The 17,719-nt window shown below is 43.8% G+C and overlaps 1 protein-coding gene across 1 annotated transcript; it reads left to right on the top strand.

Moving 5' to 3' along the window:
* The first annotated feature begins 8,262 nt into the window (after positions 1-8,262).
* CD93 (CD93 molecule) lies at positions 8,263-13,929 on the top strand. The gene has a single exon (XM_081012972.1). The coding sequence runs from the start codon at positions 9,432-9,434 to the stop codon at positions 11,184-11,186; it is 1,755 nt and encodes a 584-aa protein (XP_080869098.1). The 5' UTR covers positions 8,263-9,431; the 3' UTR covers positions 11,187-13,929.
* The last annotated feature ends 3,790 nt before the right edge of the window (positions 13,930-17,719 follow it).

Genomic DNA, 17,719 nt, shown 5'->3' with positions numbered 1-17,719 from the left:
TGGGGGACACCTGGCTTGAGAGCAGTACATGTGAAAAGGATCTAGGAGTCTTGGTTGACCACAAACTTGACATGAGCCAACAGTGTGACACGGCAGCTAAAAAAGCCAATGCAATTCTGGGCTGCATCAATAGGTGTATAGCATCTAGATCAAGGGAAGTAATAGTGCCACTGTATTCTGCCCTGGTCAGACCTCACCTGGAGTACTGTGTCCAGTTCTGGGCACCACAGTTGAAGAAGGACACTGACAAACTGGAACGTGTCCAGAGGAGGGCAACCAAAATGGTCAAAGGCCTGGAAACGATGCCTTATGAGGAACGGCTAAGGGAGCTGGGCATGTTTAGCCTGGAGAAGAGGAGGTTAAGGGGTGATATGATAGCCATGTTCAAATCTATAAAAGGATGTCACATAGAGGAGGGAGAAAGGTTGTTTTCTGCTGCTCCAGAGAAGCGGACACGGAGCAATGGATCCAAACTACAAGAAAGAAGATTCCACCTAAACATTAGGAAGAACTTCCTGACAGTAAGAGCTGTTGGACAGTGGAATTTGCTGCCAAGGAGTGTGGTGGAGTCTCCTTCTTTGGAGGTCTTTAAGCAGAGGCTTGACAACCATATGTCAGGAGTGCTCTGATGGTGTTTCCTGCTTGGCAGGGGGTTGGACTCGATGGCCCTTGTGGTCTCTTCCAACTCTATGATTCTATGATTCTATGATTCTATGAAACAGCACAGTACATATTCCTCTGTGTCTGCAGAAGTGCTTTCAGCATCAAGATGGATGAAAAGGCTTGTCCATGAGATTGCTCCCTGTAAGGGCCAAAACATATGGAATTTTGGGCTGGAGTCATTAGCCTTGGCCTCACAGCAGCCCAAGCTGGGACTGTAGTAGGGTTGCCACACGTCCCTAGAAGAACATGATCACATGATCCCTTTTTGGGGGGAGAAAAGTGTCCCCTGTTCTGTTTGGACTTCAAACATATTCATGCTCATTTTCCACTTCCTCTTCCTCCTCCTCCTCCACGTGGGCAGAGGGTGGGTCCAGTGGGAGGAGGAGAGTGAGAGCCTGAGTGGGAGTTTGTGCAGGCAGAGAGAGGGTCCATGAGGAGGGGAGCCAAGAGTTGTTGTGAAACGTGTCATCATTCATTGCCTTGCGGGGAGGTCATAGTTCTGTTATAAAGCAACTGCACTGCATGCAGAAGGTTCCAGGTTCAGTTGCCTGCACCTGCAGGTTGGTCTGGAGGCATCCATGGTCTGAAACCCTGGAGAACTGCTGCCAATTAGTGTAGGCAGGACTGCCCTAGATGGGTGAACAGTCTGAGCTGGTGTGCAGTTGCTAACTATGCTCCTTTCCTCCCTACCAGCTTTGGATCTGCTTGTAGAAGCCTTGTAAGCTCCCAACTGGATCAAAGCAATAATGCTGAGAACCAGGCCAGCGCTTTGCTGTGTAGTCTAGCTTGTAATTTACCACAATTTACACACCCACACCAACTCACAACTTTTTGTAACACTTGCATTATAGCAGACTGCACCGTAGACATATGAGAAATAACTTACATTGTATTTCCTGTGATTAAGAAGAGCCATCACGATTCAACAGATGCCTAAGATGAAAGAACAGGATATCGCAGCAGGATGTTCAACACAGCGCACAATACCACACAGCATATATTTTCATTAGATAGAATTTTCTGGCTCCCTAAGATAAACTAAGGGCACAGTCCCAGGAAGTTCTTCCTTGTAAGTCTCGCTGAAATGTACAGGAGCAGTGAAACAGCAACACAGCTACAGCTTTGTTTGTCGCTGAATTTTTGCCTTCTGAACAATTACACAAACCTGTCATGAACTCAATTCACCACACACAGAGCAAGAGTTGTGGCGGCAAATGTGTCCTCAAACATTTTTCTAGGCAAAAAACAAAGACCACACAAAAGCAGTAACATGAGATTCATGATACCCCAAACTTGGAAACTTGTGTTTGCTTTGTATCTCACTTTCTGGAGAGGGGGGAAACGGCAAAAGTGCTCCAGAAGGGGAGGGTTTTCACTAGGTTTGCAAGATGGCAGGAAAGGGCTGAAATCTGCATCCTGTGTGACGTGGTCCCAATTCTGATCAGCAGCCACCCCTCCTAAAACCAGAACTAAAAGGCTGGAAGACTCAGGACAGGTAAAAGAAAGTCCTTCTTTATGCAGTGCAGAGTTAAACTATGGAACTCCCTCCCAGGGGAGGCAGGGATGACCATCCACTTGGATGGCTTCAAAAGAGGATCATTTATTATTTACCTGCAGCCCATCTGACTGAGTTGCCCCAGCCACTCTGGGTGGCTTCCAGCAAAATATAGAAAGACAATAAAAATCAAGCATCAAAAAACTCCCCATATGGGGCTGCCTCCCGATGTCTTCTAAAAGTCATAGAGTTGTTTTTCTGTTTTAGTGGCTTTCCAAGAGGACTGGACGAACCCATGACGGAGAGGGCTATTGGAGGCTGTCAGCCACGAGGACCATGCTCTGCCTGCGCAGCCATGCTGCTGGGAGAGAGTTCTTGTGCTTGAATCCTGCCACTGTGCCGGTGGTCTCATCCAGCAGTCTCCTCTTCTGTTCTTATTTAAATAACAAAACCGTAAATGCACTGGCACATACTGTCTACCTTGATGTTTGAGAAGCTCAGACTGTCACAAGCAGAGGCTTCCTCATGACCATTAGCACAAAATCCCTTTGTGTCTTGCAACAGAGATTGTTCAGAATATGCTCTCTTAAGCCAGCAGCAGTCCTACAGTATGATTGTGAGCTGAAAGATGAGATGGGAGCCAGAGATATCAGCCCACTGCACAACAGATTCTCCTCAAAATATTTTTCATGCTTTGAAAAGCAGAGATAGTTTCTTCTTTTTAAAAAAATCATTTTTATTTTATTTTACAATACAAAATTATTTAAAAAATCAAATACATAACCATATACAGAGATTCCTCCAAATCTCAGGACTTCCCCACCTCCACCCCCTCCCTGGAGTCCCATTTTAAACATTTAAAATTGCATCTTCTTCCACATTCTAACTATTCTATCAATCCATATCTTCCATGGTAATTGTTACACTACAAGTGAGATCAAAATCCTGCCAATGTTTCCATCTGCTTACAGTGGTCTTTTAAATAACTTACAACCCCCCCCCATTCTTTCGTAAACTTTTTGTCCTCTTGGTTCCTGCGTTTTCCAGTCAGCTTTGCCATTTTGACAGAGTCCATCAGCTTAGTTTGCCATTCTTCTCTGGGAGGGACTTTGTCTTCTTTCCATCTCTGGGCTAGTAGCATCTGAGAGGCTGTTGCTCCTGATATAAAAAGTCTTTTCTGGTCTTTAGGAATATCGGTGCCTGTAATAAAAAAGCTTCTGTTTTTTTAACAAAAGTTATTTTAAACATTTCCCCCCCATTTCATTGTATATCATCTCCCAGAAAGCTTTTACCACCTTACAAGTCCACCACATACATTTCCAGCATGTATTTTTACTTGTCCTATACATTTTTGTCTTTGTCAATGGAGTTTTCTTGGCAGGGATACTGGAGTGGCTTGCCGGTTCCTGCTCCAGGTGGACCAGGTTCTTTATGGACCAAAAAGAAGGCTGATCGCCAAAGAATTGATGCTTTTGAATTATGGTGCTGGAGAAGACTCTTGAGAGTCCCATGGACTGCAAGAAGATCAAACCTATCCATTCTTAGGAAATCAGCCCTGAGTGCTCACTGGAAGGACAGATCGTGAAGCTGAGGCTTTGGCCACCTCATGAGAAGAGAAGACTCCCTGGAAAAGACCCTGATGCTGGGAAAGATGGAGGGCACAAGGAGAAGGGGATGACAGAGGACGAGATGGTTGGATAGTGTTCTCAAAGCTACCAGCATGAGTTTTGATCAAACTGCGGGAGGCAGTGGAAGACAGGAGTGCCTGGCGTGCTCTGGTCCACAGGGTCACGAAGAGTCGGACACGACTAAACGACTAAACAACATACATTTTTGCCAACTTAGTAGGAGTCAAATACCACTGGTACATCATTTTCATATACAGGTAATTCTCTTTATTACAGGCCATGAATTTCTGTTCTGTTTTCCATAACCATTCCCAATCTGTCATCTGAATATTATGTCCCAAATCTCTTGCCCAGTGTATCATTACCACTTGACCTTTTCCTCTTTTGTATGCCATTGTAATAGCAAACTGTACATTTCCAACAGTAATTTAACATTATTTTCTAACAAATCATTTTGAATTCTTGATGGCTCATGACTAAAACATTTCTTTTTATCTATTTTGAAAATATTGTTTAGTTGGTGAAACTGTAACTAGTCCATTAATATATCCCTTATTTCTTCATAATCTTTTAGTTTCACCTGCTGTTCTATTTCAGTTAACAGTTCTCTATATGTTGGCCAAGTAATTCTCATATTTGATTTTTTCAGGATATTGCTTCTACGGGGGGGGGGGGGGGAGTCATCAAGGTGTTTTTTGTTCTAATAAATGTTTATATTTTTCCCAAACCATAAATAATGATTTTCTTATTAGATGATTCTGAAAACCTTTATGTATCTTTCCTTTTTCATACCATAAATATGCATGCCATCCAAATCTATTATCATTTCCTTCTAAATCTAAAATATCTGCATTTTTCAATATTATCCATTCCCGGATCCAACAAATGCAGGACACCTCATAATATAATTTTAAATTTGGCAGGGCGAAGCCTCCTCTCTCCTTGCCATCTGTTAGCAGTTTATATTTTATCTTTGGTTTCTTCCTCTGCCAGATAAATCTAGAAATATCTTTTTGCCATTCTTTGAAGTGTCCTGCACTGCCTATCACCAGTATTGACTGAAATAAAAATAGCATTCTTGGAAGTACATTCATTTTTATCACTTATATTCTTCCCCCAAAAGATAAATTCATCCTAGCCCAAATTTCTAAATTTCTCTTTGTTTCTTTCCAAGTATTTATATAAATGTTTTAAATAAATTAATATTCTTAGCTGTTAGCCAAACACTTAAGTATTTAACTTTTTTTATATAAATAAGTCTGTAGCTTGTTGTAAGTCCTTTTTATAGTGTTCTGTCATTTTTTTTTTACTAAGATCTTAGTTTTATTTTTATTTAATTTAAAGCCTGCTACCTGTCGAAACTCCTGGATCCTCTCCAACACTTTCGGTAAACTATTCTTAGGGTCTTCTACCATAATCACAAGGTCATCTGCAAAAGCTTTTAATTTATATGCTCTATTTCCTACCGTTATTCCTTTAATTGTTTCATCTGCTCTTATTTTTCTCTCCAAGGTTTCTAGGACTAATATAAATAATAACGCTGAAATGGCTAAATTAACCGGAAGACTAAGAAATCAAGAGGACAACAAATATATATAAAAAGATGGAAAATGTTTATTGCATATTTACAAAAGCATTGTAAAGAAGTTTACACAACAGCAGGGTTTTAAGAAACACTTGTAATATCACTTGTAAGAACAATGTTTGGAATTGGAAATATTTAAAGATAAGAAAATTATAGACATGTACAACATAAGAAAACACAAAAGAACCGGGGGAGGGAGTGGAGGGAAGTCAAAGGATCGGAAGAATGCCAAAATATGGAATTTAATATGGTATGAAAATGTTTTATTTTCTATTTTCTATTTTTATTGTATTTGTTCATTATGGTATGTGAAGATAATGTCTGATTGTGAAAAATAATACTTTTTAAAATATATATATATATAAATAATAATGGTGACAAGGGACACCCTTGCCTTGTCCCCTTCATTATTTTACATTTTTCTGTAATCCCATTAATAAGGGTAGTGTTTTGGTCTGAATAAATTGGCTCAATACCTCTGCCAAATGCCTCTCCAAAGCTGATCTTTTCTATCTGTAATGATCTCAGGCAGGCAGGCAAGCCCCCCATAAGAATTAATGACTCTCCAGCAGTTTTATGTTACGTTTATTTCCAAAAAACACATCCAGAGCACGGCTTCTCGCCTGCTCGCATTGACAGAGCCCATCAGTCTGAATCTCCTCCCCTTTCACAGCAGGAAGGGACGCCAAATTCCTGCCCTTCCCCTCTTCTCCTTCCGTTGTCCACTGACCTTATCCAGTCTCCTAGAAAGGGGGCTGAGAGGCTGGCCTCCCCCCTTCCCCCTTCCACTCGACACACTCTCAGTCCTCTGCTTATATGCTGGTTGCCTAGCAACACTGGCTGCCTCCTAACTCTCCTGCTTCTTGAGAGATAACAGTGTCTTCTTCGGGAAGGGAGGGGTCAAACTACCCCTTCTCAGCTCTGTCAGCCAACTCTCATCTGCAGAGTCGGTCTCTATCACTTAGTTCAGTTTCTGAGTCTGACTCTTCCCTTGCTCTTGGGTGAGCCACATTCCTGACACTATCATTTTCTTCATAAAATTCCATGAAATATTATCAAAGGCCTTTTCTACATCTATAAACATTAAAGCAGCTTGTTTCTCATTCCTGACTTCCAGATATTCTATGATGTCAATTATATTTCTTATATAATTCTTATATTCTTCATCTGGCGATCTGGCAAGAAACCTGCCTGATCTTGATGAATTATATCCACTAATACCCTCTTCATTCAATTGGCAAGTAGGCTGGCATATAGTTTATAGTCATTATTTAGTTCTGCACTTTCCAAAGCAGAAACAAAACCCTTGATGGCAGTTTAGGAAGCATTTTAGATCAGCAGCATCTCTTGTCAGACTGAAACCTTAGGAGGACAACCTAGGCTCCTTTGGGAGTCAGTAATGTTAACAGAGCCTTGTGTTTTACAGTCATCACTAACACAGTGGTACCTTGGTTCTCAAACTTAATTCATTCCAAGAGTCCGTTCAACTCCTGGAACAGTTCGAAAACCAAGGTGCGGCTTCTGATTGGCTGCAGGAGCTTCCTGCACTCAATTGGAAGCTGTGTTGGATGTTCGGCTTCCGAAAAACGTTTGCAAACCGGAACACTCACTTCCGGGTTTGCAGCTTTCGGGAGCCGATTTGTTCGGGAGCCAAGCCGTTCGGGAACCAAGGTACCACTGTAGATACCATACGGAATGTGCCACATTCATATGGAAACCATTCACAAACACTCTTCTTTCACAGCACACCCCTTCACACTTCTCTGGCCACTGAAGACTGCTGCAGCATTGCCAAAGACCATGAGCCTCAGGCTGCATCCTCAGCTGGGCTCTCTAGAGGTCAGGCTGGAAGATTCATGCCCAACACTTTTTGATTTTGCCACTTGTATAAAACATCATTTAGATACCTTTGGTTATATGCTCTGAAGAAGTGTTGAAACTTGATGAAGCATCATCTTGAAGATCATAATCCTGATTTCATTGGATCTGCTGCTTTGGAAGACTTGATGTGGTCGCAGTTTCATCATGTAGAACTGATTAATTGGTTGGGAAGAGCTAAACGGATTTCATACCAGCCCAAGATAGTTTGATGTGCAAAGCCAAGCCCAAATAGAGCCACTCCCAGCCCTAACCCCACTAGGGCAGATTGTTGAAAAAGTCTTGCTACACCTATCAGGCACCAGTTCTTGCCTTCACGTATTTCACCCCGCTGCCTACTAGGGTATCTTACTCCATGGGATTGTCAGGAACTAGGCAGATGAGGAAGACTGGCAGAGACCTCCATCCCAAGAGGCTTCTGGGCAGGAGGAAGATGACAATAGTATGGACTCGGGTTCGTGGTGGTGGCGAACAGGGCACACCCCAGAAGAAGAAGCAAAGAGATGAGAAATAATGGAGGATAAGGAACAGGAGAAAGCAAGTAGTTGCCCTAATCCTGAACAGAGACAGGACTCAGATGTGGGAGAAACATTAAAGCAGACACCACGTCAATTGAAAGCCTGGTAGAACCTCCTCCTTCTCTGAGGAACAGGCAATCCCTTCGTATCTTAGAGCAGAGAGCCAAACAGAAACAGAAAGATTCCATTGCCGGCCACCATAGGAGTAAGGAGGGGATTGGAAGCTAGGAAGTAACAGAAGGGGGTGGAGCAGGCACTCCGAGCAACTTCTTGAGACCAAGGGGAGCATAATTCACCACCTCTCTGTGTATTCTGTTGATTTAAATAAAAGAGCTGGAAGAAGCTCTCTATGTCTCTGATTTCACTAGGCAGCCAGCCTGTAGTCATGACAGGGGCTGACTTCTGGGTATGTGTAGAATTGTGCCATGAAATATCTGTTACTTTTTGTCTAGTTAAATAAATAAATAATGCATAAGCCTGTTATGAAGATCACTTGCTATAGGAAGAGGAAAAATTTAGGCTGCAATCATAAGCAAACTCTGGGCTCATCCCGAGGTCCTGTTGCGCTGCACTTTCTGGGCTCAGATCCGTGCTTTAAAGCCGTGTGTGTGTGTGTGTGTGTGTTTAATCCTGGTGCTTTCCCTGGGAAAACTCTTGTCTTATTGCGGTAAATGACAATCTACAGAAAACCCAGTTGCCATTTGCTCCAGTTCAGTTGGTGAAATACATGTTTTCCTCAAGAAATTGGCAAGACAATTCAAAAACCGTGCTCAGATATGGAGTTTTAAAGCCCAGACCTGTGCCTAAAATGCAGTCCAAAAGGAAGTTAGATGAGCCCTTACTTGGGAATAAACACAATTAAATGACACTTACCTCTGAATAAACATGCATATGATTGCCCTATATGTATATAATTCATACATTAGTTTACTCATTCAAAATTAGATTTACAAAATTCCTTTTGGCTGATAGGCTGATACACTAAACCAGTTGCACTCAACAGAAATTTAGGCCTATCAACTTTATCTGAATCAGGACTTTATGCATGTAGTAGCTGGTTTAGAAGTTGGCTGTCTTTAAAGCTTAGACATTCCCATGACCCATTTTCTATTTCAGGGCTTCTGTGCCTATTTATAGATAACAAAAAATGTGAGATTAATATTGTGAGGGAGCTATGCAGAACAGTATAGCAACTTATCTCCAGATCACATGATTAAACATTAAATTACAGTGGTGGCTTGACAAACCCAAGGCCCTATTTGGATTGTTTGGAAGCTCGATGATGTTTCACTACTATAAAAATAGGAAGAGAAGGAGTATTCCAGCAAGATTCTCACACGAAGTGAAAAGGCTAGGTTAAAAATAAAAAAGCAGAAAGAGGGTATAAAAAGAAGGATGCATCCAATAATGATAGGTTAAACCAAATGGTCTAACAAGGTCTGCCATTAACAATAACCCTTTTCTCAGGAAACTCAAGTCTCCGGTGATAAATAAGAATCACAACAAGACAGGATGCATATGGACCCAGCTGCTGCGCTGAAGGGATATGGGAGGCAAACAATCTGTGCTCCATTGTCTTAGCATGTCCTTTGCAAGACTTATTTGTGCAATTTGAGCTTGCAAGGGGAAGATCACGAAGTTCACAGCTCCTTTGCTCCGCAAAGATGGAGATTCTCCTCCGCATCTTTTGGCAAGGGTTGCTTTTGGGACTGATGGTCCAGCCCAGCAAAACGGGGGAGGTCCTGTGTTCTGGCACTGCTTGCTACACACTCCACTTTGGGAGGCACAGCTGGATGGAGGCTCAGCGAAAGTGCGAAGACAATGGGGGCAACCTGATGACTGTGAAGAGCCAAGAGGAGGCATCGCTGGCCTGGCAACTGCTGGACAAGATGCCCAAGGAGGGAGCTGGCACAGACGTGAAGGTAAGACTGTGGATCGGGCTCCATCGGGAGATGGGCAAATGCTACCAGCAGCATCAGCCACTGAAGGGCTTCAGCTGGGTGAAAGGAGGCGAGGACACCAAGTACTCTAATTGGGAACGGGAGCCCCTTGGAACATGCACAACCAAGAGGTGTGTGACCCTTCAGAGGGCTCCTTCCTCACTTCAGGAACTGGCCTGGGTAGACAGCCACTGCAGTAGTTCAGCTGTCGAGATGTCTGGCTATTTGTGCAAGTTCAGCTTCCAGGGGATGTGCCGCCCGCTTGTTTTGGCGGGGCCAGGTGTTGCCAGATACACCACCCCTTTTGGCATAGCCACTGCTTCCCTTGTTGCTGTGCCCCTTGGCTCCACCGCTGAAGTGGCATGTGGTCCTCAGAGGGAGGAGGTGCCGAACAACTTCCTCATGTGCAAGCCACGGTCTAACAGCAACACCTCGGAATGGAGCAGCCCAGGCCCGTTCTGTGCTTCCCCCACTTTGGGTTGCAGCTACAGCAACGGGGGCTGCGAACACAAGTGCCTGGACTTGGGCAGGGGCTTGTTCCAGTGTGCTTGCCACGCCGGATACCAGCTTGCAGCAGACCGCCTTTCCTGCGTCTTCGTGGACTATTGCAGCTCCAGCCCATGCCAAGGACAGTGCCTGCCACGCCCAGGCAGCTTCGAATGCCTCTGCCCTCAGGGTTACATGTTGGCTGACGATGGGCTGCACTGTGTGGATGTGAACGAATGCAGTGCTTCCCAAAGCCCGTGTGGACAGATCTGTGTTAACACGATGGGCAGCTTCACCTGCCTTTGTAAACCAGGCTACAAGCCTGCCAGTCCTGATGGCCAGGAATGCCAGGACATCGATGAGTGTGCCAGGGGCATGCCATGTGAGCAGCTTTGTGTAAATACGCACGGCTCCTTCCTCTGCTCCTGCTACCCAGGCTACCAGCTGGAGGGTATCAATAGCTCTTCTTGTCTTGATGTGGATGAGTGCCTGGAAGAGCCTTGTGAACATATGTGCCTCAACCAGCTGGGCAGCTATCAGTGCTCTTGCAGAGCAGGCTGGACTTTGGCAGACAATGAGATCTCCTGTGTCCCTGATGTCATGGGCAGGGCCCCCTTCCTCCCCACCCATGGAGAGAGAGAACTGAGAAGGCCAGCTAACATCCATCCTTCTTCAGAGACACCCACCTTGCTGCCTCAATCTTCAATTCAAGCTGAACTAGAAGGATCTCAGGATTTTACCACCCACCCAAGTGTGCTGAGCACACCACTAGGTGCTGAAAATCAGGCTGGAGACATGATAGACCATGACAGTGGCAGCTCCAAGCAGCTCCTATATTATATCTTGGGTGGCATCGCTATTTTGTTACTGTTGGCGCTTGCCCTGTCCTTGCTGACCTACAGGAAAATGAAGGCAAAGAAAAGCAATAAGAAATCGATGAGTGCTGCTGATAATTACTCTTGGGTGCCAGATCAGGGGGAGACCAGGGCGTGACACTGTGTTTCTGCTGTGGCTGTCATTTTTGAGATGGGGGCAGGGAGGAAAGAGAAGATCTCTCTCTCTCTCTCTCTCTCCCCCCCCCTCTCTCTCTCTCTGTGTATAAAATGATGCAAGAACAAAAATGCATATATGGGGAAATGTACAACAGCAACATTCTTACTGGGCCATCTGAAACTCTAAGGGTTCAGGCAGAAGTAGGATTTTAAGAGCAACCACAGCAGGCTCTGCACTTGTAGAATAATTCTAGCTAAGTATTTCACTTTAGAGAGATACGCAGCAGCAGCAAGCTGAATGCTGGATCAACCTGACCTCACCAGCTTCTGGTACCTTGATTATTATTATTTTTTAAGAGCAACACATAGAATCAGAGCATCATAGAATAGGGATAGAAGGGACCCTCCTGTACATTTCTTTATATGTATATGCCCATCTATCACTTACTCCCCCTGCTTCCAAATCAAAACATTTAGGAACAATGGTTGCAAAATTACTCCAGGGATTGGAGGAAGGAGCCCTGTGGGTGATGTGATAGGTGCTTGCCCATAGGTATCTTTCATGATGTGCTTTTTCTTATTCAAGCAGAATTACTCTAAAAGCCTTGCAGAGACAGATCAGCAGAGGATCCTCAAACTGTCTCCACAACTCTTAAACCATTGCTTCTATTTCACCCTAAGTTAACAAACTTGTGACCCATCCTTAGGATACCCTATAAGGCTTGACTTTGACTAGAATTAGATGAATCAAAATCCTACAACTATAGTTTAAGCAGCCTGTGAATTAGCTAGGTTTGGATAAGCTGAAATCAAAGCAGGACCACAAGATTAAGAAATGGTAGTGCTTCATACACATTTAGACTGCACTGCAGTCTCTGCCGTTCTGCATTCTAGCCAAAGCATTTAGGATAGGCTGAAACATTCTTTGGAGATGACTAGGAATCCCACTGTAGGTGCAGAATCTGTGACAGCCTGGGGTCTTCTTCAGTATCAATGCTAGGATGTTCTTGGGGACCTCTCTGGGCTGCTTCAGGGACCATGTTGTCATAATAAGGACCAATATAATAAGGACCATGACTGGGTGCAAAGAGGGAAGTAGTTCTGGGGAATACCAACAGAAGATTGAAACCTAGGGAAGCAGCCATTGTGAGATTAATTGTAGTGATTGTTCAGTGCTGAGTAAACTTTGTTTTTGTTCATGCTTCAGTTTCCTGTTGCATCATTTTATGAAGTCTGTAGAAGCAAATATTACTGTTGAGTTTCTTTTATTTTTATATTTAATTTTGGATTTTCAGCATTAATTATTCTTTAATAATAAGCCCATCAACAACCTGCTTAATGTACTCTAGGGATGGGGGGGGGTGGTATCCAAGGTATGAAGCGATGTTCAGACCTTCAGAATCATCCAGGTCTGAACAATCCGGGTCATTACAGGGACAATGAGAAAGATTTTCCACCCCACTTTATTAATGCATGTACAGCCTGGGTGATTCTGAAGGTCTGACCATGGTCTTATTGTGCAGGCTTTGACAAATGGCACAAAGCTTTGTTAAATATTTTAAATGCCACACAGTTGTAATCCCCACCCCCTTTTGTATTACGTGTGTGAAAATATCATTTTTACTGCTGTTGTTTTTGTCACATTTATATCTCTTTGTATGACAATACAAATCTTTTCAACCTAGATTTTGAAAAGCAGCTTAGTTTGGGGGTTGCAAAGGTGCTTAAAGTTTTCTTTTTCTATCTTGAAATATTTTTACGGAACATGTTTATGGGTTACTAAAAAAACTGGTCATATATATAATTTCAGAGAAATAGATGGTAATAGTAAAGGTAAAGGGACCCCTGACCATTAGGTCCAGTTGTGACCGACTCTGGAATTGCGGCACTCATCTCGCTTTATTGGCCGAGGGAGCCAGCGTACAGCTTCTGGGTCATGTGGCCAGCATGACTAAGCCGCTTCTGGCGAACCAGAGCAGCGAACGGAAACGCCGTTTACCTTCCTGATGGAGCAGTACCTGTTTATCTACTTGACTTTGACGTGCTTTCGAACTGCTAGGTTGGCAGGAGCAGGAACCGAACAACGGGAGCTCACCCCGTCACGGGGATTCGAACTGCCGACCTTCCAACTGGCAAGTCCTAGGCTCTGTGGTTTAACCCACAGCGCCACCTGCATCCTTATAGATGGTAATACCACTCTTTAATTTCACCAATGAGTACTAGGCATGTGATCTATAAGGTCCAAATGGAGAGGATATACATAAACATTTGAATGGGGAAAACTAATCATGAACATCCTCACAGTGCTCCTGCAAAAAAATAATTGCAGCCACAGGTATTTTTATGTTTTTGTCAATAATTGCATTTGGCAATAGCAGTAATAGCAGTTTTGGTGCCTGGACAGCTACCCTCCCAGATCTTCCCATGGAAAGCCATTTCTATAAATAATATTTCTATCAGTAATTTATTTACTGAAATATTCATAAAGCCAAGTGAGCATTAGTATAATGGGATTTATGTTTTACCATTAAATCTACATGGTCAATGTTTTTGTCAGCACTGTTATATGCACTGGGAAAAATAAGGCACTTCAAAGGCCACTTGATTTCTACTGCAGATAATTAAACACATGCTTAACTTGTTTATCAGAATCTATTAAACTGACTTCATGTGGCTTGGATCATTGCCATTCAGCTGCTTAAGGTGTGTTTAGCACAATAAAGTTTCTAATGGCCCACCAGCTACATCCTGTTTCTTACTGTGTATAGGAAAACGTTTTCTTGCTGTTTTTCCTCTCTGTTGGCCCTATTGTGAAATCAAGAAAGTATTAAGGAAATGTTATGACTCTTAATGTCTTAAAGGGCTACCATTACCTTATTTGTGTATAACTGCCAATATTGTGCTTTGGCAAAACAGAATATGAAAACACTCCCCATTATAGCTTAAATCAGATGCTTGGGTTATAGCATATAAATAAAAAATTAAAAGATGTACTTATGAACTTTGCTAGGAAGTGGGACATGCTGATTTAGAATCATGACATTCAGGATGTCCTTTTCATAAACTTGCTTTGTATCTTCTTATCATTTTAATTCTATTATTGTTTAATTACCTTTTAACTATTACCTTTCTATGTTTTTAGGTTTCTGGGTTTTATCTTCTTCTTTCTTTTTTGTGTGAGTTCTGGGGGAAAACACAGGATGTTATTATCCCTATGATTATTATTCACAACAACTGAGCCAATGATGGACATGTTTCAGTGCTCCAGGCACAGGTGAAGGTGCCCCCTCCATGATATAGCCTACAGTTGGCACTGCAAGTGGTGGCTCATAGGTATGGAGACCTAAAGGCAAAGTCCTATGCCCTTTTAAAATGTGGAGGTTTTTTTTTTGGGGGGGCATTATTGGGTTGTTGTTTCTATTTTGATTATGCATTTTGTGGTTTTATATTTTGATTTTATTCTGTGAACTACCCCTTCCATTTCTGAAATGCAGTGCAATGAAGAATCTGCGGCTCTGCAGATGTTGCCACTTGCCAGACTACAGTTCCCACCCCCCTCTGGCCATGGACTATGTTGCTTGATAGGAGCTGCAAGTCTGTTAACATCTGGAGGGACCATAGCAGGACCCCCACCCCTTCCCTAGATCTTTCAGAGGGTACAGTTCTTTACCTTGGTTCCTGATAACATTCTTATTTATGGTACGCTCAAGGATTTAGGGTGTGCAACCTTTTTCAGTTCCAGCATTGTGGTCCGCAGTGTAATCTGGATATCGTAGTTTGTGTTGAGGAAATTCCAGAATCTGTTTCCTGGAGTCCCTGACTCACTCTCTCTCTCTCTCTCTGTGTGTGTATGTCTTCCTTCTGCTCAGCAAAGGGATTCTCCCCTTCTATATATTCCTCATCTAGACTCTAATCTACTCTAGACTCTATTCTCTAGTTTATCTCGAATCTATCTCGAATCTCCTGGAAGATTCTTGCACGGGGGGGGGGGGGGCTATCCAGATGTTGCTAGACTCATCCCCAAATGGTCAGGGATGTTAGGAATTGTAGTTCAGCAACATCTGGAGGGCCACGGGTTGCCCATTGCACTCCTAGCAGCATCTCAAGGGAAGTTGGCACAGTATAAGGGCCTACCAGCAGTTAGCCTTTAGAAAGGCCCGTGGCATTGGTGGCCAAACTGTGGATCTCCCTCCTGATTCACGTTCACCTGCTATCCACGCTGCTTCCCAGGTTCAGCCCATCCCATCTTATCAGCATTTGCATTTTAGCTGCTTTTGATGCTACTGATTCTTCCCCTGAATTAGAGGTGATTTTTTTTAAATGACTGACTTCACCTCCTAAAATGACACATCCTCCTGAGCTCTTCAGTATAATAGGGTTAATATCATCCACAGAATTGTAGAACCCAGCTCCTGCAATGCAGGAATCTGTCACCCAACATGGGGCTCCTCCTCTACCAACTGAGCTATCCCAGCAGTCATAATTCACAATTGCACATTGTGAAATATGGAGGGGTAAAACACTAATTATTCCGACTGAATGAGAAATCTGGCTCTGCCTCACCAGATTCTTTGTTGTTCAAACTTCAAATGAGCATTCACCACTGATTCATCTCCATCTATATTAGCAAATTTACATCTTGCATCACTATTTGGCTTCTGCTTTGAAAATTTTTGTTGTGGGTTGGGTTTTGTTCCTCCCTCCCCAAGGTGCCAACCTTTCTAAGAAATGCCAGAAACATTCCAGAATAATAACCATCCTGCTTGAACTTATTGTTGGGAATTGGAAAAGAAGAAACACAGCCTCTAGCTATATATTATTCCAGATGCATGCTTGGAGGGGTAAGTATGTATCTGGAACCCTATGTGAAGGATTGGGGAGGAGTACAGCAGGTGGCAGGGAGATACAGTGGGAAAGTGGTGAGCAGGGAAAGGGTTAAAGCGCCCGCTTTCCTGCAAAACTGATTCTCTCAACCTGTGTTTCAACATGCGCATTTGCCTATAATGTGTAGTTTAGTCCTAAGAATCATAGAATTGTAGCGCTGGAAGGAACCCTGATGGTCATCTAGTCCAAGCCCCTGCAGCTGATCCCTGTGGGGATGGAACCTGCAGCCTTGGCATTAACAGCACCACACTCTAACTAAAGATGCCCAGTAGGGATTGCCCTCCATACTTTGGTGTCCTGGAGGACAGCAGCACCCACTTATCAAGGGCTCATAGTCACCTTTTGAGAGTCCAAACAACTAGGGCCAATCCTGGTAGTGCAAAACAGCAGAAAACGTGACCAAGAAAATCCTGAAATCTCTACCACCTGTTCCAAATTTGTACAATTCTCATGTAACTTTTGACTGTCCAATTTCTAATGGCTTTCCCCCTTATTTATGTTGAGAATGTGATGTTTAGTTGCAAACAGCACTTTATAGATTGCATTTTTATGCTATGAATTTCCTCAGGATCAATGGATGGAAAGCGGTATACAAATTTAATAAAGGAAACAAACAAACCAACCTCTGTCTGGGTGTTTCCCATGTGATGGCAGGAAGCAATCGTGAGGATCAGATGCTTGATGTAGTTATTCCAACACCAAGACGCCCAACACCAGGGCTTGGCAATGACGGCAAGGAAATTAACTTGCCAGGTTCATACAAATGCTTCCAACACACATTTGAAGAGGCTTGAAAATCCTTGATGGCGGTCCCTGGAACATTTAAAATGTGTGTTCTTTCTGCTGATGTCGAAAAACAATACATTTCGTGTACCCTTCTCATTCCTTCTACTAATGGCAGCCCACCCCTTGCTGAACACACAGTTTCTACAGCACAGGTGCCTAGGAGGGGGGTGGATTGCGCCACATTTTAGTCAGTGACATGGAAAGAAAAAGCTGGTCTTCTAAAAGAAGAAGGGCGAGATCCCTAAAAGCCAAATCTGACCAAAATATTTTCTTCCCACATAAGAAAAGTGATTTACCGTATTTTTCGCCCTATAGGACGCACTTTTCCCCCTCCAAAAATGAAGGGGAAATGTGTGTGCGTCCTATGGGGCGAATGCAGGCTTTTGCTGAAGCCTGGAGAGCGAGAGGCGTTGGTACGCACCGACACCTCTCGCTCTCCAGGCTCCACGAAGCTACCCACAAGCCTTGCGCACCCGGGGGAGTTCCCCCGGGCGCGCAAGGCTTGCGGCTGGCAGCCTGCAGCGCGGAGCACGGGGCGCCCTTCAGAGGACGCCCCGTGCTTCGCGCAGGTGTCGGCAAGCCTGCCGCCCGGCGCGTGGGGCGCCCTGAAGCAGAGCGCCCCTCGCGCCGGGCAGACATCGGCCAGCCCCACAAGCTCAGGGGACAGCAGGGAGGCGCAGCGCCACCATCCCACTGTTCCCCGACCTGGTTTTTTTTTGGGGGGGGGAAATAAAGGAAAATTTTTTTTCCTTTATTTCCCCCCCCCAAAAAAGTAGGTGTGTCCTATGGGACGGAGCGTCCTATGGGACAAAAAATACGGTATCTCGGATTCCTGAGTATGCGTAAAATGCAAATAAAAAGATT

This window comes from Podarcis pityusensis (genome assembly GCF_964106645.2).
Source record: "Podarcis pityusensis genome assembly, chromosome: 7".
Lineage (NCBI taxonomy): Eukaryota > Metazoa > Chordata > Lepidosauria > Squamata > Lacertidae > Podarcis > Podarcis pityusensis.
This window is presented reverse-complemented; position numbering and strand designations above follow the sequence as displayed.

Bases quoted from the DNA above. Each gene is read 5' to 3' on its own strand.
- CD93 (XM_081012972.1), top strand. From the start codon at position 9,432: ATGGAGATTCTCCTCCGCATCTTTTGGCAAGGGTTGCTTTTGGGACTG.